The 23,576-nt window shown below is 42.8% G+C and overlaps 1 protein-coding gene across 1 annotated transcript in view; it reads right to left on the bottom strand.

The window, feature by feature from the left end:
• Positions 1–23,576, bottom strand: part of SH3KBP1 (SH3 domain containing kinase binding protein 1) — a 274,242-nt gene that overhangs the window by 10,852 nt on the left and 239,814 nt on the right. The window contains 2 exon segments of the mRNA XM_033201026.1: positions 1,142–1,270; positions 5,187–5,296. Coding sequence (XP_033056917.1) covers positions 1,142–1,270; positions 5,187–5,296 — 239 coding nt within the window.

The raw sequence follows: 23,576 nt of genomic DNA, 5'->3' as shown, positions 1-23,576 counted from the left end.
CTAGAAGCAGTGAAGAGCACGACATGACAACTCCGGGGAAGTAAATAGGCTAATGGGATAGAACTGTGCAAATCAGAACCATGAAAACCCACTGTCCACCAGTAGATGTCACTGTAGAGACACCCCAGGGATGTCAGAATGAACCTATACCTACAGTCACCAGAAAAAAACAGGTCTAAATCCAATTTCTGCAAATGGAATCCTTTTATAAAGAAGAATGCTTCGGTTTTGTGAATAATTACAATTGATCTGTCGTATAGGATCACGTTTTGCATACTGTATCAGATTTGTAAGAAAATCTATACATGTAAATTCTTAAATCTACGGAGAAGGAAAATTCCACGGTAAACTGATTTCTTTGTGCTATTCCTGCTTCAAGTGACTACAGTTTTCTGCTTTTAGACAGAAAGAAGTTGCTAATATTCAGAGAAAATAATTCCAATCGACTTGGTTTGCTTAGTGGGAGAAAATGGAATTTTAAAATCTTGGTTCGTATTCATAGGAAGAAGAGAATTTATACAAGATGTTCCTCAAAAGTTACATGCAGTTGCCAAGAGCTAAGTGTCTTCCTTGTTTCTCATAAACTAATAACTTAAAGTATCTATACTATTCTCTGGGCATGGAATAAAATTAAAGTGTTTTTAGACTATACATTTATCATAGAATGTGAATCCAAATCAATTTTCTTTAAGAGACCACATTAGTTATCTATATTTATGATCTTCCAACTATAATTTGTGACCAGCTTTGAACATAAAAGACAAGATCTGTGGGCAGAGGGCACAGCATTTAATATATTTAATGTCTTCTCTCTAGACATCTCAAGGCTTTTTAAATTGTTCTGGTTGTGGTGATGGTGGTAGTGTGTGAAGGCATTTGTGAATGTGTGTGTGATGGTATGAAGAGGAGATCAAACCACAAGAGAGAAACATGGGAAATAAACAACTGAACTTGTATCTCAGGGATTCTGCCTAGTTTTGGAGACTGCAACATGCCTCGAGGATTTTGATGAGTAATAGAATTGCTGTCATTGAAGAATGACAAACACCTGCACTGTCTGTGTATCTTTGTTTGGTTTATAACCCATCATTAGCACATGCATGAAATGACAGGGACACCCTCGCCATGGCTAGTCACTCACTTGGGATATGGTAACAGTCTTGGAAGTTTTCTTTGACGCGTCCACTCCTCTGTGCGCAAGTGAAATGTGTTCCTCCTTATCCTCTTCGGGACTTGGGGAGTCGAAGATATCAGGGCTTGAAAGGGATGACTGATAAAGCCAAAAGAAAATGCTTTTGTCAGAATTACACCTTAGCTGACACCGCTTTCGTGAATATAATGCTATGTGCTTTCCAAAGCCCTCGACACTGCTCTTTTGTCTTCTCAGGATAACCCTGTGAGGCAAAAAAGTGTGCTGTTATCCACGCGCTCAAGTCACAGAGCTGATTAGTGGCAGAACTGCAACTAAGAAGCAAGGTTTCCTAAACCAGGGATCTTGCCACTGATGTCCATCGATCACTTCAGTCTTGCAAGCATCCATCGTCCATCCTTTCCTGCTCCTTCCTCTAAACATTTGCTACCATGTGCCAAGCACTGAGCTTGTACTGCAGACTTAGTGACATGCCACACAGAATGCCTGCCCTCACAGGGCTGACAGTCCACCAGGAAGAACCCCACACAGGTCAACAAGAGGCTGCTCTAATCTGCTCTCCTCCATTCCCTCCTCTTCCTTTTCCTTGACCTTTTCCAGGATTGCTAAATCTGCTGCATACGGAAGTGCCATAAACGATGTGTCTGAGAGAAAACCATTTCCAGGGATAAGGGCTCACCAGGCTGTGGTCCAGTGACTGGTATTTCCTCAGCTTGAGAGCACAGCCCTGCTCGCTAGTGCAACAAGCTCATATCTCCTTTGGTATCTGCTGCTAAATCTCTGCACTCATTATTGCTGACAGTCAACATCCATTTTGGAGTCTGTATTGCTACAGTATATTTACAGAATGGCAGCATCTTTTGGTAAAATACAGGACGACACCCCTGTTCTTTCTGCCTCACTGTGAAGATCACTGTAAAGATAAAAAAGCCAGATGAGGCCAGGTGTGGTGGCTCATGACTGTAATCCCAACACTTTGGGAGGCTGAGGTGGGAGGATCTCTTGAGCCCAGGAATTTGGGACCAGCCTGGGCAACATGGCAAAACTCCATCTCTACAAAAAATATAAAAATTAGCCAGGCACGGTGGTGTGCACCTGGAGTCCCAGCTACTCGGGAGGCTGAGGTGGAAGGATCACTTGAGCCCCGAAGGTCCAGGCTGCAGTGAGCCATTGACATTGCACCACTGCACTCCAGCCTGGACAAAAGAGCAGGATCCTGTCTGAAAAAAAAAAAAAATTCTGGACCAATTCACTGGAATTCACTTGGTCATAGATGATTACTGGGCTAGAATTTCCCTATTTTAGAACAAAGCAAATTAAAATAAGAGTTCCTCTATAGCAAGGAATCCTTTATAATGAAGAATCTTCCAGAGATCTCTTTGGACAAGCTCATCTTCAGCTTCATCTCTATGCTTTCTACCCTGGTGGTAGAAAAACAGTCCCATTTAAAGTCACCACTTGGCATCATTATAGAAAAATTACACCCAAAAATATTGTATGTTTTCTTCTGTATACTTAAGGCAGAAATCTAATGCATTTTAGGGAATTTTTAAGCAAAGTTTTCAATTTAACAGGTTTTATTTGTTAAATCTTCATTTAATCTGAAAATCCAATACCTAGAATAACGTTTCCCCCACCACCAAGCCTTCTTATTAATCTAGGCTTAACTGCTTAGCCACCATACCGTGCCCGGATCCTCTCATTTTGAGATTTTATTCAAAAAGCCAGTTCCCTCCAGTACAACCTAGGGTTCATGAGTTGCCAATCAAAGCTTGCTCTTTGAATCCTATAAGCATAAAGAGCTTCAGCTAGGGTCAGAGGCCCCAGGCTGGGGAATCATGACTGGTATATTTCCTCCATCATTCCCCCCAATGGCCTTTGAGGAATATGCCCATATCCACTAAGCCTCCACTTGCCTATGAAAAATCCACAGGTGCTAACTGGAAGAAGACTAAATAGGAATTCAAAGTACACATCCAAGTGGGGATGAACGGGAATGAAGGGAAGAGAATACAATATTTATACTTTAAAGCACAAATATATCCTTTTGTTCTAAGTCTGCAAATGAAATCACTTCATATAAAATGTCAAACTTCGAGTCACTGTGTCATAAGCCTCTTGCAGACAGTGACCATGTGCTTTTCATTCCAGTTTTATCTTTGGTACCTGGCACAGTGCCGAGCCCATAGGGGATAGATTTCTATAAAGATTTATTGAATGAATGAACAACTGTCTGAAGGCAGTGAAGATGATATGTCCTTACCACATCCCCCAAATACATACGAACTCTCAGCCATGGGAGTATGGACCAAGATGAGACAAGAGATGGTAATTTAAACCTGTCTGTAATTCTGGAAGTCACAAGGCTCTCTAGACCTTGAAAAGTTGGGAAGGATTTGGAAGGAAGACAAAAATGATGAAGGATTTATAGAGAAGATGGAGGAGGTAGGATTGAAAAACAAAATATAGAGATACTAAGAAGCAACTAAACAGGTCGTGGGTATAAGAGGGGTGTTGGGGTGGGGTGTGAAAAGGTGAGAGGGAGAGGGGAAAGAAGGTGGTGTTGACAGAGAAGTCTGTATAACAGTAAAAAAAGTCAGCTACTTTTAAAAGTCTTTCACCCAAAAATGTGTCGATGCAAAGTTAGGTTTGTTTCATACTAAGAGGAAAAATAGGATGACTCAAACCATACTTCCAGACTCTAGATATGAGAGAAGAGGTTCCAAGGAAGTGACATTCTTTTTCTTCTAAATGATGACACCTTAGGTGGGATCAGTGATGACATGAAAATAGGATGTGTCCTGGGAAACCTGCAAAAGGTTAATTCCTTGGTTTATCTGGGTAGAGGTTATAAGGACTTAGACTCACTGGAACAAGGCAATGTGCTATACAGAAATAAACAGATAGAGAGAGAGAGAGAGGTCTTATACACAGACACAACTTGTGGAAGGTGAGCTTGGAGGGGACAGAACAACCTGTGGCAAAAGCAAAGCATACATTTCCCTTTGACCCACTTCCAGAAAATTTTTACCCAAGTCAATAATTTTAGAGCAGCATCAAGATTTTCCTGCAGTGACATTCATTTGAGTGTTGTTTATAATGAGGAACTGGAAAAAACATAAATGCCCAATAATGGTATATTGGCTAAACACTCACATACTCATAGGTTAGAAAAATGGGCAGCCATGAAATGTGATGTCAGGGAAGAATGTGTCACGACTGGGGAGAAAGGAACACAACAGAAGAGGAGAAAAGCAAGTTTCAAAATGATGCATATTACGTAATCCTATTTGTGAAGAAATAATTTTATATATACAATTTTTTTTTTTAAAGCTAAGGCTGTATAGCAAAAAGTTAACAGTTCTTTGCACTGGGGAGCAGGATTACAGGTGACTTTCTTCTTTATGCATTTTTCAGTTCAAATTTGGTACAATAAGCGTGTACTAGGTTCGCAATAAAAAGTCATTCAAAACGACCCAAACAAAAATCTTCTACGGTTATCCTGAGTGTTCCAATCGGTTTCTCCTTCATCATCAGGTGCCTCATATGTTTGAAAACAATCTCCTGAAGGTCTGCGTGGTATTCTGTGGAGGGGTACAGGCAACGGGGATTTGAGAGAAAGGTTCGGCTGCTGCCTGATGCTACATAGGAGCAGATCTTTATTGAGTAAAGTTTTGTTTTGTTTATAGACCAAACCAGCCTCATTCTCCTTTCCCCACCATAAAACGTGATTTTTTTCTTACCCTTTTCATTTCAGGTTCAAATAAGAATCAGTCTGGAAGGAAAGAAAAGGAAGGTGGGAATAGGGAGCGCCTACCTTGCTGGCAGAAACACAAAGAACAAATAGAAAGAAATGTTGCTTGACTCAAGAAGACTCTGAAATCACTTTTGGTTGGCAGTGTATCTCATGGCCTCCCTCTCCTGGGGTGTCCTCAAATCGGCTGCTTGCAGAAGAGTCCTTATCTAGAGTCTCTAATCTGTCCTGCTTTTCAGCTGTAGAGAAGTAAGGGGACATACAGTATGAGGAGACACTTACAGATGTGAGGGACTGGGACGGAGGCCGCCTCCCCGTAGCTTTTGGTCTGCTTGTGGTCGGATGACTGAGTTTCTCAGTAGATGATACCACGGAGTCAAAACCTTCTAAGTCTAAAACAAAAGTAAAACAGAGTTTTAAGAGCCAAAATAGGAGCAAAGGCTCTTATGATATGTCATAAGCACCTCTTTTTCTCAATAATAATCATTTCTGTCTGGATTACACTTCATCTTTTACAAAGGCTGTTTACATCCTTTGGTCATTCAATAAACAGGATTCAAACTGAATGGAATAATCATTTCCTTCTTAGTTTAACAAGCTATTGCATGGAAGAGAGAAAAACAGGATTTTTCTTTTTCTCTTCTATAGCTATATCCATAAATCTTTAAAAAGCTACAGAAAGAGGATTAGAGGAAGAATCCTCTTTTTTCCACAAATCCAAGTCCATTTTAGTAGACAGAACACTCTGGCAGTCTCGACACAAAAGGCAGTTATTACAAGGTACAACAGCCACAGGCGAGTGGATGTCAGTCATTGATTCCAAAAGACAAGAAGAGATGGCAGTCCTGCTCCTCTGCACTTGTGACTGGTCTAGAGGCAGCTATGTAGTCCAATTTGAGTTACTGAGCAATACAGGGCAGTATACTGAGAGCCTGTGGGAAACAGATTTTTCTCTCTGTCCAGAGAGAGGCAAGTGAGAAGGCCTTTTGTGTTGCTGTTCCTCTTCTTTCCTGCCTGGGATGCTACTGTGTAAGGATGGGATGTCTGGAGCTGTGGCAGCCATCTTGTGACCATGTGGCTATCTAGTCACAGGACGGCGAGGCAGAAAAATGGAAAACGTTAACTGACAACCCTGATGGGTTGCAACCCTGGGATGATCTAGTGCCCAGACTTCTTGCCATGTGAAATTAACAAACCCTTGTTATTTCAGCCAGTTTTAATCAGATATTCTTTATTTGCAGCTAAAAACATCCTAACTGCCATAACTGCAGCTATACTGGTCCAGGACAGAGAAGTTAAAAAAGATGATGTGCATTTCCCCTCACTTTATTTTTGGGAGAATTCTTTTGCTGATGGTTATAATAAGTGGTCTGGCTGTGTGACAGCTTTATTCTATTAATGAACAGGCAGGTGTTAGCTGCAAACTATTTTCTTTAGTACAATATGCAAAATCAAGCACAAGTCACTGGTCAGGAGAAGCCATTAAATTACACCTGAGATTATATTAAGTGACATTATCCTAGCACCTGATGAATGAATAATTACTCAATTAACTCCTCTTATCAGGGCAAGGCAGGTATAACGAAGGTTAACCATCTGCAGAGATGGCACAAAGAAAAACATCAGTGGTGCTCTGAAGCCAAGAGGGAGCCCATCAGCACCCAGTACCTGAGTGAGGCTCATAAAGGCACCCACCTCTCTAGCTGGCTCAGCAGGGTGCCAGGGGAGGGCAAAGACTCCCCTGCTAGAATGTGCTTCTCCAGTGCTGTCTCACTGGGCTGACCCTCTAAGGGGCCTTCCTTTAAGAGAACCTTCTTATTATTTTTTCTTTCTTCTTTTCTTTCCTCCCTCCCTCTTTTTTTTTTTTTTTTTTTTTGAGACAGGGTCTTGCTCTGTCTCCAGGCTGGAGTGCAGTGGCACAATCTCAGCTCACTGCAGCCTCAACCTCCTGGACTCAGGTGACTCTTTCATCTCAGCCTCCCTACAGGCACGCAACACCACACCTGGCTAATTTTTGTAGTTTTTGTAGAAACGGGGTTTCGACATGTTGCCCAGGCTGGAGAAACTTATTTTCTTAAAAGGTTCTCCTCCAGACTCTACCCTGGGACTCTCCTCTAGTAAGTCCATGTTGTCTAAAATGAAAACTCCCCATTACACACTTGGATGGATGCAAAAAGCCACCATCTGACATGAACCTCCCCAATTCATCTTTTCAAATCACTTTTCCCCGATGACAAATGTAATACATGATCAGTGTATAATTTTTAAAAAACAAAACATGAAATTGTAACAACAAAAAAAGTCAACTATAATCTTACCACATCGAGACAAGCACTGTTAGTATTTTCATATATTTTCCTCCAGGCTTTTTTTCCTATAAATAGATAGTATAGCTCATACTATATGTGATATTGCATTCTGCTTATTTCACTTAACCTGATACGCCTTGTCTCTAAAAATCTTTGTAAATATTTTAATTGTTGTTGCACTGCAATTAATCAATCCCATTTGTTGGATAGCTAGTTTCCAAATCATTTCCCCCTCCTAAGTTTTACTGTTCTGGAAGAACACCGCACAAATATCCTTGCATGTACTCTACATACAGTGAGTTTAGCAGCTTATCCATGCAGATCTCCAACTGTTCTGGAAGAAGGAAATAAGGCCCAGGACAGTGAAATTTGTTGGGGGTCGGGGGGCTGGTTGGGGGGGACAGAGGCATAACGAGGGGCAGAGGAAGGCTCGGGGAGAGGAGAGAGGACAAAAACCCAAGAAGCAGATGCTGACTGACAGCCAGGGAAGGAGATGGAAGAGAGGGTCGTTAAAGGTTCCAGCAAACAGGCAGCTGCCAAGGGCCTTGGCTGGGACAAACCTATATCATGGCTCTGTCCAGGAAACTAAAACAAGCTCAGGAGCAAAAGCTGAGCAGGATGAAGTGATTAAAGAACAACAAAAGGCTAATTAACTCTGCTTCTCCACCTCAGCTGCATGGAGGAATCACCTGCACAATTTAAAAAAACAAAACACCACTGCATCCTAGGGATTGACTCATCCCATCTGGGGTGCATCCTGGGCACAAGCAGGTGTCAGTCTCCCCAGGGGATGTGAACATGCAGCAAAAGCTGAGAAGCACTGCCCTAGAGGAGGCCGGGGGCTGACGGGAGGGAAGGGAGTGAGGATTTGGCCAAGCAGAGGAGTGGAGAGGCCACCACGTGACTGACAGGGCCCAGTGAATAGAGAGCCTGCCTGGGCTCTCTAACAGTGGTCCTCCCATGCTGGGCTGAGGAGCGCTGGCCTGATTTGGAGGGCCACAGAGGTGCTGGAGCACTTGACGAAAATGGTGGCCAAAGGCTCGAATGATTGGTGGCAGGTCAGACACACTGCAGCTGGAGCCAGGAAGAGGCCCAAGATGTGACCCAGCATAACAGTGGGGTGGGAGAGGAATGCAGGGAGCCAGGGGAGGGGATGGGACAGCTTTGGGCCCCTCTTAGGATGGACTTGGTAAGTCCACTTGTGTGCAGGGGTGGACAAGTTCACACCAGGAAACCTCTGCCAGGACTCCAGGGAGGAGTCCATCTTTGCCAACCCCCGACCTTCCTGGGCTCACTGAATTAAGTCCATCTGGCAGTTTAGGATTTCAGAATGTGTGAGGTGGCAGTCTGTAATGAATTATACTTTTAAAACAATCCAGAAGTGTGATGTCTGTCTCCCGCACTTAGGCTGTAAGCCCCAGGAGGGCAGGAACTCTTCCTTGCGTTCTCAAAGTCTAGAATGTCCCTAGGGAAAATATGCTGGTTCCTCTGTCAATAAAGGAACAAGCAAATGAATGAACAAACTATCTCAAGAAAAAAACCAGGAATGTAGCTTATAGAAATGGCTCCTAGCAGGATGTGAGCAGTTTCAAGGCTGAAGAAGCATTCTTTGCTATGGATGCAGAGAGGGCGGATTGGCCCATTCTGTTTTACTGGTTGAGGTTTGCACTAAGAAGACCTATGCACAGTGAAGCCTGGCCACACTTAGCAAGTGTCTCCAGGACAGATGGCAGAGGAGACTGCTCTATTTCTGTCACTCATGAGTAAGAGGAAGGTCCAAGTCCCTCAGGGGAAGCCACTCTTAATCCCTTAATGCTTTTTTTTTTTTTTTTTTGAGACAGAGTCTTGCTCTGTCCCTCAGTCTGCAGTGCAGTGGTACAATTGCAGCTCACTGCAACCTCTGCCTCCCGGGTTCAAGCAATTTTCCTGCCTCAGCCTCCCGAGTAGCTGGGATTACAGGTGTGCGCCACCATGCCTGGCTAATTTTTGTATTTTTAGTAGAGATGGGGTTTCACCATGTTGGCCAGGCTGGTGTCGAACTCCTGACCTCAGGTGATCCACCCACCTTGGCCTCCCAAAGTGCTGGGATTACAGGCATGAGCCACCACACCCAGCTTAATGCACATTTCTGCTAAGTTTAACTTTCTATAGTTTTAGTTTGGAAAGAGCACTTCTTGGAAACAGCTACCAAACCAAACTGCCATACAGAAAAAAAATGTACCAAATATGAGATCGCATGCTGAAAAGGGAACCTCAGGTTACCCTGGCATGTTTCATAGATCATGAACTGTGACGCATTTCTGCTTTCTGACAGTAAAGCGCAGAAACTCTCCAATACTGTCACATCACTTTTCAGAGGCACAGAGCACATGCTTCATGACTGTGGCCATGGTAGCTGCGATTAAGGCAGAATTTCCATGACTAACCCATCGTGGTGTGGAGAAAATGTCCCAATTTTCATGGCGGTTTTGAAATGAATCAAGCTGAAACTTGATATGAGCTTTCTCGGCCTGGCTGGGAATTTTTCCTCTTAAGAGAAAAAGGTTTTAATGCCCTTAAGTCAGTCCAAAACTATCGAACTGGCAAATGCTGGGGTATTTTTAAGAAGTTAGTTTCCTAAGGACGAGAGGCCCTTTGCTTTTGTGATACTTGGACAACAAACTCTCTGCAGACATACGGGGATAATTCATGTTGGGCACGATGGAGTTGGCTTGGAAAGGGCCTTTGACTCTTCATGGCACATGAAGTTGCTCATTTTCCATGAACTTCAGTCACACCCTATTTGGTTCAATTAGAAAATGTAGCTTCTTTTTCCATGGATAGGAGCAATGGTACCAGTGACCACAGGTGACGTAAAGCACATCCACTGAAAGCACAGAGGAGAAACAGTCAAAAGGCTAAGTCAGGCTAGCTGTCACCAGCAGAGTGCTTTGGGAGCTCCTAAATCATTCTCTGCATTCATTATAGCATGTTGCTGTGCACTTTAAACGGAGCTTTAGGATATAAGTTTGCTTACAGCTCAAACCTGGCAACGTCGCTACCTCCCAATATCTCTGGAAGCCATCCCTTCTCCTCCACACCCTGTCTCAGATTGTTAAAGCCACTGAATTTCTTGCCTGGAACCACTGTTAATAGATTTTTCACTTCAAGCCCCTTACCACTAACATGCTGACACCAGAGAGGTGTACAGTCCTGATCTGCGTATGTCCCTTCAGGGCTTCCTCTCCCGACTAATTTCCTTCAGTGCCACAACTCAGGCCTCTTCCAAGAAGCCAGACTGCACCCTAAGACTGGGTGGGTGCATCCCTACTCACCCATCACCCTGATCTCGGCATTTAGTGCCCTGTACTGACATTTCTTATTGACTTCTCTGCCTCTCCCACCAGCCAGGGAAGAAGCTATGGCTTTTCTCTCTGTGACTTTTCTCTCTGTTTCCCTGGACTTAAGACCACTTATGGCTTGTAGTGAGAGTTCAAAAAATGATTACTAAACACATTAACAAACAACCTTTCTAGGCTTCAGATTTTCCAGCAGAAAAAAAAAAAAATGAGATAATTATCTGAGCCATTAGCTTCATAAGGTTATCCTTTCATAAATGAGAGACCACGTGAAAACCCTTTCAAATCATGCAGATAGAATTCTGTTTTCATGCACCATTAACGGAGCTGTAGGATTTGGAAACAAGGATCTCAGAGCAAGGCTAGAAATTCCCCCTTCCCTACCTTTTTTTTTCCCAAGGTCTAAGATGAGTAAACTTTAAACCCACAGGGCCGCAGGTACTTTCTCTGCATTGCAGAAACACCATGAGGTAGTCTGAATGGGAGGAGGAAGTCTCACTCCATGCCTCAGTCATTTGACTAGTGTGGAAAATCTGTGCAGACTATCAAGATGGGCCCAGTATTAGGGGGGGGGGTCAAATGAACACCTGTGTTAGCTGAATCACTAACTGAAATGATTAGCAATGATTAGATTCTTCAGGAAAATAAGCCCTCCAAAATGTGTAAGGATATAGGAGATCAGCTGTTGTGTTTTCATTTATAATCCAGGTGTGAAGTTTGCAGGACACAAGCTGCTGAGAGTAAATAAGTTTTCGAGGGTGTTTTTTTTTTTTTTTTAAGAGACAGGGTCTTGCTGTCACCCAGGCTGGAGTGCATGCAGTGGTGTGATCATAGCTTATGGTATTATAGCTTCAAACTCCTGGGCTCAAGCAACCCTCCTGCCTCAGCCTCCCAGGTAGTTATAGCTACCATACCCAGCTATTTTTTGTTTTGTCTTATTTTTTGGTAGAGATGGGATCTTGCTATGTTGCCCAGGCTGATCTCATACTCCTGGCCTCAAGCAATCCTCCTGCCTCAGCCTCCCAAAGCACTAGGATTACAGACATGAGCCACCATGTCTGGCCATAAATAAGTTTTGAGCTACTGTTTTGAACTCCATGTGCCAGCCATGCCACTACTAAATGCTTCACATGCACACACCCTCATTTCATCTGCACAAAACACCCCATGCTGTGTGGGCATTACTATAATCCACAAAGAAAGAGACAGAGGGCCAGAGGTTAGAAAACATGCCCAAGGTCACTACCAACAAGTAACAGGGCCCACACAGATTCACATCCAAGGGATTCTCTCCACTACAGAACATTGCTTGTTTTTTTCTATTTTATTCTAATGCATTTTCAAATGAGCAGGAAAAGGGGCTGGCTTCTTCAAGGCACTCTGTGGCAAGAAATGTAATGTGCTAGGCAAGTTCAGAGAATGTTTGGCCATTTGGTACAAGCAAATTCTACATCAAAACATGTAGCTCAAGAATAAGAGAGGGAGATACAGTGTTATTTGCTCATTAATTCAATCAAACATTTCTTAAGTATTTACTCTGTGCCAAGCATAGGGATAGTTTTTTTTTTTTTTTTTTTTTTTTTTTTGAGACGGAGTCTTGCTCTGCCGCCCAGGCTGGAGTGCAGTGGCCGGATCTCAGCTCACTGCAAGCTCCGCCTCCCGCGTTCACGCCATTCTCCTGTCTCAGCCTCCCGAGTAGCTGGGACTACAGGCGCCCGCCTCGTCGCCCGGCTAGTTTTTTGTATTTTTTAGTAGAGACGGGGTTTCGCCGTATTAGCCAGGATGGTCTCGATCTCCTGACCTCGTGATCCGCCCGTCTCGGCCTCCCAAAGTGCTGGGATTACAGGCTTGAGCCACCGCGCCCGGCCGCATAGGGATAGTTTTGAGAATGAACGTACTATCATCCTATATCATCGCTGTCCGGTAGAACTTGCTGTGATGATTGAAGTCTTCTATAATCTATCTACTATTCAAATGGTAGCCACTAGCCCCACGTGGTTACAAAGTGCATGGATTATGGGTAAGTATAGCTATTTAATTAAATGTAAATAGTCACACGTGGCTAGTGGCAATGCAGATTGTGTATTATGATCCTGCATCTTGGAATTTCCCTCACTTACGCTCAGCCCATTCATTCAGTGGCTATTTTTCTGAGCATACACTATGAGCTAGGCAAAGGGGGATATAGGGGTGGAAAACAGCCACATTCCCTGCCCACATGGAGCTAAAAACCCACTGAGGGAGACAGGCTTTTGTATGTATAATTACAAATTCTCCTAGTTTCTACAAAAGAACGATAAAAGGTGAAATTAGCAATGATAGCATGGGGACCTAATTTAGATCAGGGAAAGGGGGGACACGTCTTACTGCAGTCTTGCTTCGAGGAGAGGTAGTAGTGATTCACTCGGATTGTTGACAAGCAATGCTAAGTGGGGAAAAGTAGCTCTCCACATTTGCATTCCTTTAAAAATTGCTCACTACAGGCCCAAATTTGCTATGCAAAGTGATCTGATAAATAATGTAATTATCTATTGGAAACAGTAGTTACACTATTATCCACAGGAACATAAATCGGCACTACCTTTCTGTATGCCATTTGGCAATACCTATTACAAAATGTAAATGTGTACACCTTCAGATATATCAATGTCACTTCTATAAATTAATCCATAGAAATGTTTGTGTAAGTATAAAATGATATATTTATGAAGCCAGTGTACTTGCTAAAATAATTTTGGAAACCCTTGTATATACTCCTCATACATATCAAGTTGAAATCTAAACTTTTATGTAAGTTTTACTCACAAAGGATGTAATTTCTGTTATATTCTAAATATTGAGATTTAAAAATATAACTTACATAGATTTCTTAAATATATCCAATATATATTTGAATACTGCAGCAATTTAACCATCACCATCATCCATTTAAAAATACCATAAGATTTTAACAGTTGGAAATTTTACATCATTCCCTTTCCTCCTTAAATTCATATTTCCAACCCCTACTGTTGAATTTATCCTAATCCATTTTCAAGTCTGTTGTTAACTAGTTTATCATCTTTCTATTGTAAAAACATGTATAGAAATTAAAGTTTAAGATTTTTTCTTTCCTGAAATCGTAAGACTCTAAGTGTAAAAATTAGTTTTCTTCTGGATTGAGTCCTCATTACATTATTATTAGTATACAAATGATCAGAACATAAATATACACACATACCACACATTTTGATAAATAATTTTTAAGCATGACAAAACAGAATGTTATTGGGCTTTTCCCCCAAACACTTCGTGTGTGTATGATTATTACTTAATACCAGGAAGAGATGGTTTGGTATCAGCTCTCTAGTTTTCATTTTAGAGATGTAAGTGCCAAGAAAATTTGTTCACTTAAATAGAAGTAGATGGAATGGAGGCTGGGTGTGGTGGCTCACACCTGTAATCCCAGCAGATTGGGAGGTCAAGGCTGGTAGATCACTTGAGGTCAGGAGCTCAAGATCAGCCTGGCCAACATGGTGAAACCCCGTCTCTACTAAAAATACAAAAAAAATTTAGCTGGGTGTGGTGGCCCATGCCTGTAATCCTAGCTACTCTGGAGGCTAAGACAGGAGAATCACTTGAACCCAGGAGGCGGAGGTTGCAGTGAGCTGAGATCGCGTCACTATACTCCAGTCTGGGCGACTCCAGTCCAGTAGATGAAATGGAAACTTTTTTTTTTTTTTCTTTTTGAGACGGAGTCTCACTCTGTTGCCCAGGCTGGAGTGCAGTGGCACGATCTCGGCTCACTGCAACCTCCGCCTCCTGGGTTCAAACGATTCTCCTGCCTCAGCCTCCCGAGTATCTGGGACTACAGGTACCTGCCACCACACTGGGCCAATTTTTATATTTTTAGTAGAGATGGGGGTTTCACCATATTGGCCAGGCTAGTCTCAAACTCCTGACCTTGTGATCCACCCTCCTCGGCCTCCCAAAATGTTGGGATTACAGGTGTGAGCCACCATGCCCGGACAGAATGAAAATAATTTTGTTATCAATGTCACTCAATTCTCTGAACTCCTTGCAAATTATATATCAAAAACCAGACTGTCATCTAGCATCACCAGGAATTATTATTTTTAATGGTCTACCACCAAACAACTTAGTGGGTGCCTCCTTCAATGTCACTGGAAGCAAAGAATTACTAACCAACTGATTTGAAAACAGAACTTACCACCTGGAACTTGTATCAGGGTTTTCTCTAGGATCTCAAACTTATTTAGGATGGCAAGCATCCTACTCTTTTATATTTCCCTGTAATAACTTGGGTTAAAAAAATCAAAATAATTCTTTTAAAAGATGAATGAGTACTTTTTAAAACTTTACAAAAAGGTATGCTCATGAGCCAGGTGCAGTAGCATGCCTATAGTCGCAGCTACTCAGGAGGCTAAGGTGGGAGAATCACTTGAGCCCAGGCGTTCAAGTTTAGCCTAGACAACATAGCAAGACCCCATCACTAAAAATAAAAAAATAATAAAGTTATGCTCATAACCCCTAACAATTTCTTAAATCTCCATACAGCCAGCAAATCACTTAAAAGCAAAAAATCATTAAGCCAAAAGAAACCCTAGATTAAACCTTAGAAAGGGCCAAATTATCAATTCTAGATTAAAAGGACTGACAGAACTAAAGAAACTGAAGTAAAGAGACGAAGGAAAGAATAACCTACTTAATTTCAAAGAGGATTCAGAGGCTACCAAGACAGCAGTTTTCTCAATGTCTAGAAAACTCAGCTACAAGAAATGGACAGGGTTAGAGAAACATAGACTGTAAGGCTGCACTGGGTTCTTTCTTTTTAATATTTTTTGTAGAGACAGAGTATTTCCCTACATTGCCCAGGCTCGTCTCGACCTGCTGGCCTCAAGTGATCCCTCCTGCCTCCCAAAGTGCTGGGATTACAGGAATGAGACCCCATGCCCTGCCTGAACTGGATTCTTTGTGATCATTTCATCCAAGCCCCTGGATTAATGATGAAAAACCAAGATCCAAGGAGGTACAATGGTGTGCTCGATGGTCAGCTTCAGTGGGATGAGCAGCCAGAGCAGAGTGCACATTTCTTTTTGGAGAGCAAGATGTACGGGTCATTTCATCTTCTTTAACAGCACTTTACTTAGATATAAGAGAAGCAGGGCCAGGTGCAATGACTCATGCCTGTGATCCCAGCACTTTGGGAAGCCAAGGTGGGAGGATCGCTTGAGTCCAGGAGTTTGAGACCAGCCTGCGCAACATAGTGAGATGCGTTTTTACAAAAAATAAAAAATTAGCTGGGCATGATGGTGCACACCTGTGGTCCCTGCTACTCGGGAGGCTGAGGTAGGAGGATTGCTTGAGCCTGGGAGGTTGAGCCTGCAGTGAGCTGTGACTGCGCCACTGCACTCCAGCCTGGGCAACAGAGCAAGACCCTGTCTCAAAAAAAAAAAAAAAAAAAAAAGAGCAGTCTGATAGTCATAATATAGAATTTAAGGCATATGTGAAACAATAATATTCTAATGTCCAGAATTACATGGAAGCCAAAATTATACTTACTACAAAATTTGAGGAGGAAAACCTTCTGTCTCAAAGCCTAGTATGCTTTTTACTACCCCGGGAGAGACAAGAGTCCCCCAAAACTGCTAGAAGGGGCTGGCAGGCTCTCATTCACCAGCCTGGGTAACTTGATGAGCTATTTCTCATTTGTAAACATCAGGAGAAGGGAGAAGACTGAGGTAAAAAGGATTTAAAGTGCTCTTAAAAATCTGACACTCCATGACTTTTTCTTAGGAAAAAAATTACAAGTAATCCTATCTCTATAAAAAAAAAAAAAGTTAATCTGCTAATTGTACATTTCTGGACACTAGTTTTTACCTGAACTACTGCTTCAACGCCTGACTCTCTCTAGGACCTTTTCCTTGCCCCTAACATTTCTCTTTCCCGCCACCTTCTATCTCTGCAGATGTGAGCTGGACCTGTGGTTTTCAAAAGTTGCCAAGAACTGGCATGTGTCTGTGCCAAGGTTATCACCAGTCATAATGCACTTAGAAAAAGGTCAACATTGTGAGTTTCCCATTAAGCTAATTTGTTCAATTTTACACTTGGAGATTATACCCTTTCCAATAGGAGATGGCATTTGTTTATTTTGAATGTGCCTCATTAATAAAAGAAAAATCAAGCAGTCTCCCAAATTAGAAGCCTCCACCTCCTTTTTTTTTTTTTTTTTTTTTTGGTAAATGAGTCTGTGAAATTCCAAACAGTATGAACCTCAGGAAGACATGACTAAGGCCTGGGGAGATGAAGAGAGTGTCACTACAGGTTATGCAAAGGTAAGCTTGGTTCTAAATCAGGGCATCCTGCTGACCTCCAACTCCAACTTTCGCTTGCCACCACCATATCCAATGACCTTTTAATGGGGCTCATCAATGTCACTCTCCAACTGCTAATCACTTTTCTCTTGCAATGAATCAAACTTCACAGGCTCCTAACATCGGCCAAGGTTTCCAGAACATGCTTTAATGAAACTCCATGGCTAAATAAGGATTTTGATAATTTACTTAATAAAGTGATCCTAAAACAAAATACTTCATAAAATGTCGTGTGTCCATAATGCTTTTAATGTGACAAAGGGATGCCTGAGCATGACTTTTTGGTAGGTTGTACATTCCTCTGGATATTTGCAAGTAAAATGGAAGCCATAACCGGGCTCTGCCAATCCATGAGCCCACAGCCAGGGGACGGGGGGAGGGTGGCACCTCAAGCCAAATAAATGCCATGTGAGATCTGAGAGCTGAACATCACCTGTTCCCATGAGAGACCTCTGTGGTGTATACTGTGGATGCAACAGAGGTCACTATATAGGTCTCTTTGTTCTATGAGACTACTTTGAATCTACTGGGTGTACCTCCAGATTTGCATTCTTAAATCTGTAGGTACGGCCAGTACATCCAGAATACGGCATTAGAATACAATCTCAGCATGCAGCAAAGGTAGAGTCACTCAAGCCATCAAACCGAATGATGAACGAGAGCCCTGGCTACAGAGATGCAGGCGACCACAATACCAGGGGAGGGAGGACATGCTGACTCTGCACATAGGTAAGTATTTGGGGCTGCCTGCAAGTCCACACAGCTGTGACCCTCTCCAAGCCAAGAGCCATCTGAATTGATGCTCCCTAAATGTCCCTCCACCTCTCTCACATCAACTATTTTGCAGGCTGGTGGGTATAGAGCATTTGGGTAGGATAGCACTAATTTGCTCTCTGTATTCTGGAATAATTCATACCACCAAATGCACTACTCCAGTGAGGTTCTGCAACATTTGCCATCATGTCCCCACTTTGACGTAACCTCCCCCTGTTTCTATAGCATTTGTGAGGCTTGTCCTACAGGCACTTTCAATGTTTACTGAGTTTGCGCTTATAGGATGTTATGGGGTAAAAGATGTTCATGAAACACCTCATAACTAGGCACAAACCCAGCCACCGCGATGGACCACCAAAGGCCAGCAGGACCACCCCTGTGCAGGGCGCACAGGCAGAGGTGAGCACCTCAGTTCTGGTGAGGACCAATGTCTTTCACTGAGAAAGTCTAAGTGGAGATGCTCAGTTTATACCCAGGATCAGGCCCTTCAAAGGACCCTGAAGGCCCATCTCTTGTAGGACTGGAGGATGCCTTTCGAAATGACTGCTGGTTGCCAGCTTGACCTTGTTTTTCCTCAGCAGCACACCTCCACTGTGAGCCTGAGAGGCTGGGAACCAGGGGAGGGCTCAAGGGCGAGGCAGGGAGAGGGCCAGCCACAGAAGCTGTTCTGAATTAACTACGCTTCTAAGTTTGAGGAAGCAATCAAAAATGCTCAGAGGACTGCCTGGGTTAAAAACCCATCAATCAGAAGCGCAACCCGTTTTACTTCCTTTGTATAAAGCGTTTGACCCTCAGCACAATCTCTTTTGCTTTTTGTCATCACATCTGAGAAACGTACCGTGCTTTTCAGCTACTCCTGATAAAAATTTAAGTTTGATCACGATTTGTGTCCCTAGATAGGGACCGGAGCTGCACATGTCCATACATGGGCACCCCAGCCCGTCATATGCAGACTTGACTGTAGACCAATAGCAACTGTATCTCCTGTTCTTCAGCACGGGTAACATCAACAATGTCCTTGGTCCCAAAGGCCATGTCTGAAGGTTGCCGGTAAGGAGACAGTGTCTGTAGGAGCCAGCCATGGTTCTTCAATGAAAGCTCTCATGTCTGAGCAACTACTCCCGAGACAGCTGGAAGGTGTGGCTGTTGTTCACACACACGTTCAGCCAGTAGTCAATCTGGAACACTCCAAATGTCATTCATGTTTTTTCTTTTTTTTTTTTTTAATGGCAGGCAGGGCACAGTTTATCTTGTCTTAGGGCACAGTTTATCTTGTCTTATTGAACCTGAGAAATTGCTCAATGATCTGACATGCTGCAAGGACCAATAACTGGCTCTCTGGCTCCAAAAGGGGAAGTTTAAGATATGTATTTTAAAAAGAGGACAGAAAAACCAATAGCCCCAAGTCAGGAGATCTGAATTTTTCCTCAAAATTTGTATGAGAAACCCTTAGAAGTGATTTCTTATCATAAAAGGTAGAAATTGCAAAATAAGGTAAGAATGTAATCACTTGTTTATAGAGATTTGGTGTCACATTCACAAAAATTTTGTGTTAATGGTCACTATTACAATTGCTCTCTTGCTCTCCTGTATAACTTTACCATACAGAGTACAGATTTAGAACTTAGTATTGATCAAATTTGCTATTGTCCTTTTATGTAATACCTGTTTAAACACTGGGTAGTTGATCTTTGGCAAATATCTAATCCCAAATCCAACACTCTTTCTATTTGAAATCAGACTCAAATGGTATCATTTCACTTGCTGCAAACCTTAAGATCTCTCTCTCTCTCTCTCTCTCTCTCTCTCCCTACCTCTCTCCCTCCCTCTTCCTCTCTCTCTCTCTCTCACAAAGGTCACAGCCATGTCCTTGGTTGATGCTTAAGTACTTCAAATATAATTACTTTTTTGTATATGAAACATTTTCAAACTAGGTTTTATAGAGATTCTCAGGAAATGAGACAGGCCACTCCAGGGAACACAAATTGCACTTGCGGGGGAGGCCTGTCCTCTTCCTGTTCCTAACACAGACTGGGCTCTCTGGGCCTCGGTGCTATTGACATTTGGGGCTGCGTCATTCTTTGTTGTCTGTGGGGGCTATCCTACACACTGGAGGATGGTTAGCAGCATCCTTGGCCTCTACCTACTAGATGCCAGCAGCATCTCCACCCCCACCCCTATGATGTGACAGTCAAAAATGTCTCCAGACACTGCCAAATGTCCCCTTGGGAAGAGCAGTTGAGAAATGCTGATGTGGACCTAGAAAGTTTGGGCTCATGGGTCAGGGAGACCTGGCTTCAACTCTAATTTTTTTTTTTTTTTTTTTTTGAGATGAAGTCTCGCTCTTGCCCCCCAGGCTAGAGTGCAATGGCGCGATCTCAGCTCACTGCAACCTCCGCCTCCCGGGTTCAAGAGATTCTCCTGCCTCAGCCTCCCGAGTAGCTGGGACTACAGGCACATACCACCATACCCAGCTAATTTTTGTATTTTTAGTAGAGATGGGGTTTCACCATGTTGGCCAGGCTGGTCTCGAACTCCTAACCTCAGGTGATCCACTTGCCTCGGCCTCCAAAGTGCTGGGATTACAGGTATAAGCCATCGTGCCTGGCCTTCAATTCCAATTTCTTACTAGCCAGATAATCTTGCTCAGTTTCCCCAGTTTGCTTTCTTCCCTGTTCCTTCACTGCAAAACCATGAGTCATGACACATCCCTCATAGGGCTATGGACTGTGAGAAAAAAAATAGACAAAACATTTAGTGGGCACCCAGTGAATATTAGTTCTTTCTTTCCTTACTCTTGTTTGCTCTCACTGCTCTTATTTCAACACTAGAACCTCAGAATGATGGAAGAGGGGAGATGAAGGGGGAGGGTTTGTTCTCCACTATATTAGTGGAATTATTCTAACACGAGGATATTCCACACACAGCTCCAGTACTCACACTGTACCTCAAAGAGGATTAAAAGTTATAAAGACATGTTCTACCCCAAACATGCTTATAAAACGCTCCTAAGCCTTTCAAACACTTTGGGATTATTGTTTCACCAGGGTTGTAATCAGCTACAGATCAATGTCCAGGTGGACCTTGATTTTTAAAAATGGTATAAAACAATACACACATTTAACACCCTAAGGGGACATTTTACATTACAAAATGATTACTAGGTTTTGGAGACCCTTTTTTTTTTTTTTTTTTTTTTTAGATGGAGTTTTGCTCTTGTTCCCCAGGCTAGAGTACAGTGGCGTGTGATCTCGGCTCACTGCAACATTTGTCTCCCGGGTTCAAGCGATTCTCCTGCCTCATCCTCCTGAGAGCTGGGATTACAGGCACCTGCCACCATGGCAGGCTTATTTATTTATTTATTTATTTACTTACTTGCTTACTTTGTATTTTTAGTAGAGACGGGGTTTCGCCATGTTGGCCAGGCTGGTCTCGAACTCCTGACCTCAGGTGATCCACCCCCCCCCCCCACCCACTTCGGCCTCCCAAAGTGCTGGGATTATAGGCATGAGCCACTGCGCCCAGCCTGGAGAGCTTTCTTAACACATCTAAAATGTAATTATATATATAAAGAATTAGTTTACAGATGATGCAGAAACATCAGTATAGTAGTTGTTACTCTAAATAATCGCGACTATTTTATAAAGTGGGGCAAAGGAGGCCCGGTGCAGTGGCTCATGACTGTAATTCCAGCACTTTGGGAGGCTGAGGCGGGTGGATCACTTGAGCTCAGGAGTTTGAGACCAGCCTGGCCAACATGGTGAAACCCCGTCTCTACCAAAAATACAAAAATTAGCCGGGCGTGGTGGCACGCACCTGTAGTCCTAGCTACTCAGGAAGCTGAGGTGGGAGAATCGCTTGAATGCTGGAGAGGGAAGTTGCAGTGAGCCAAGATCACACCACTGCATTCCAGCCTGGGCGACAGAGTGAGACCTGGTCTCAAACAACAACAACAACAACAACAAAAAGTGGGGCAAAGGGGCACTTTGAATCCCATACTTGATCAGTGGTATGCATATCTATTTTAACATTGGGCTTCAATGTGAGTGTTAGGAAAATTTCAATTAGCTCTTATTTTTTTCTTTTTAACATTTTTACTGAGGTACAATCTATATATACTATAAAATTCACCCACGTTATCTGTACGACTCAATAATTTTAGTAAATTTACAGAGTTGTGCAACCATCACTATAATTCCCTTTGAGAACCTTTCCGGAACCTCAAATTGATTGGCTCTTACTTAGTACTCTTCCTAGGGCACAGGGAAGTACTTTCATGTTTCCTGGTTCAAAGGAACCATAGGCCCCAGGCATCTGTGAGAGATCCGAGCATGAGATGAAGTTAGCCTTGATACCTTCCAAACCACTTCCATATCCCAAGTCTGTTGACTTTAAAGCAAGCAACACTTGGCCCCCAAAACTGACTACAGTGTAAAGTGTGTTTTGTGGGTCAAGTTGAAAAGACAGAGAGGAAATCTTCACAGTCCTCAAGTAAAGACGGGGAGGGGTCTACATAAAGAGATGGAAGTGTGAATAGTTTGAGATTTGGATCAGATAGAAAAAAACAACAGTTCCAACAAAGATGCTAGGCAACTGAGGAGGAGGAATGACAAAGGCATTCTCTAAGTCAATTAGTTGAAAACAGGTGGCTTACTTCACAGTAGGTTTCCTATCTGAAGGCCTGTTGCTATGTGCTTTAGTGGGAAAGGAACTGAAAATCCCGATAGCATTGAAGTGTAACAATAAATCCTGCCATGCAGTGGGAACTACAATATACATAACAAAAGGAAACATTATAGCACTTGACTTCTGGGCCTGTAATCTCCCATTCAATCAGAACAGAGATTCTTCCATCGGCAAGAGAAAACTGGACAATTTTCATCTCTATTCATGCACAGGCCTGTGTTGTAGTTTGTCCATGTCTTCTATTATGTTACTTGAAATATGGCTGCATAGTTTGATATAAACAATCTCTCAAACTGACATCAACAAGTTAGTTTTGGACCAATTGATTTCATTCTAATTGATCGCTGGCTGACAGACGCTGGGAGATGCTCACACAAGATTTGAAAAAGCCATGTTCTCTAATTTAATATTATAATAATTTTAAATTATAGCTTTATTAAGCGGAAACCCAGATTTATTTATAGCTAACACTGATGGTTTCCAATGGTTTTCAGGGTTGTACTATGCTGTTCACTGTAGCCCACATTTAGACAGCTTCAATTGTCTGAATCACTAATAAAACATTCTGGTACAAATAATTTCCTCCTTGATCCAATGTAATGAACAAATGCTACAGAAGCAGCCCCGAGGAGAGCCACCCGCTTCTGCAATGTCTTTTTCTCCTTGACCCACCCAACTACAAAGAACATTCCTGCCTCTGGGCCTAAAGACATTCTGTTTACAATTCTCTCCTCCCTTGGCCTCTGTGATGTTGCAAGATCCTGATTTTCCCTTAAATGTGGACTTGGTGGGGGTTTGGTCTTCAGCCCTAGGTTCTTTGCCTTTTCTCATAGCGAGGACTTTATCTTCCTGACCCAATCATCACTTCCAAGCAAACAACATTAATCGTAAGCATTTCTATCTTTTTTTACAGGCCACCAAGTGATTTGACATAATTCTGGAAGACAAGGTGAGAAGTTGATAGACATGTTTTTTGTTTTTGTTTTTTTTTTTTGAGACGGAGTCTCGCTCTGTTGCCCAGGCTGGAGTGCAGTGGCCGGATCTCAGCTCACTGCAAGTTCCGCCTCCTGGGTTTACGCCATTCTCCTGCCTCAGCCTCCCGAGTAGCTGGGACTACAGGCGCCTGCCACCACATCCGGCTAGTTTTTTGTATTTTTTTAGTAGAGACGGGGTTTCACCGTATTAGCCAGG

This window comes from Trachypithecus francoisi, unplaced genomic scaffold (assembly GCF_009764315.1).
Source record: "Trachypithecus francoisi isolate TF-2019V2 unplaced genomic scaffold, Tfra_2.0 Lachesis_group6, whole genome shotgun sequence".
NCBI classification, from domain to species: Eukaryota; Metazoa; Chordata; class Mammalia; order Primates; family Cercopithecidae; genus Trachypithecus; species Trachypithecus francoisi.
Note: the sequence above shows the minus strand (reverse complement) of the source record. Positions and strands in the feature narration are given on the sequence as shown.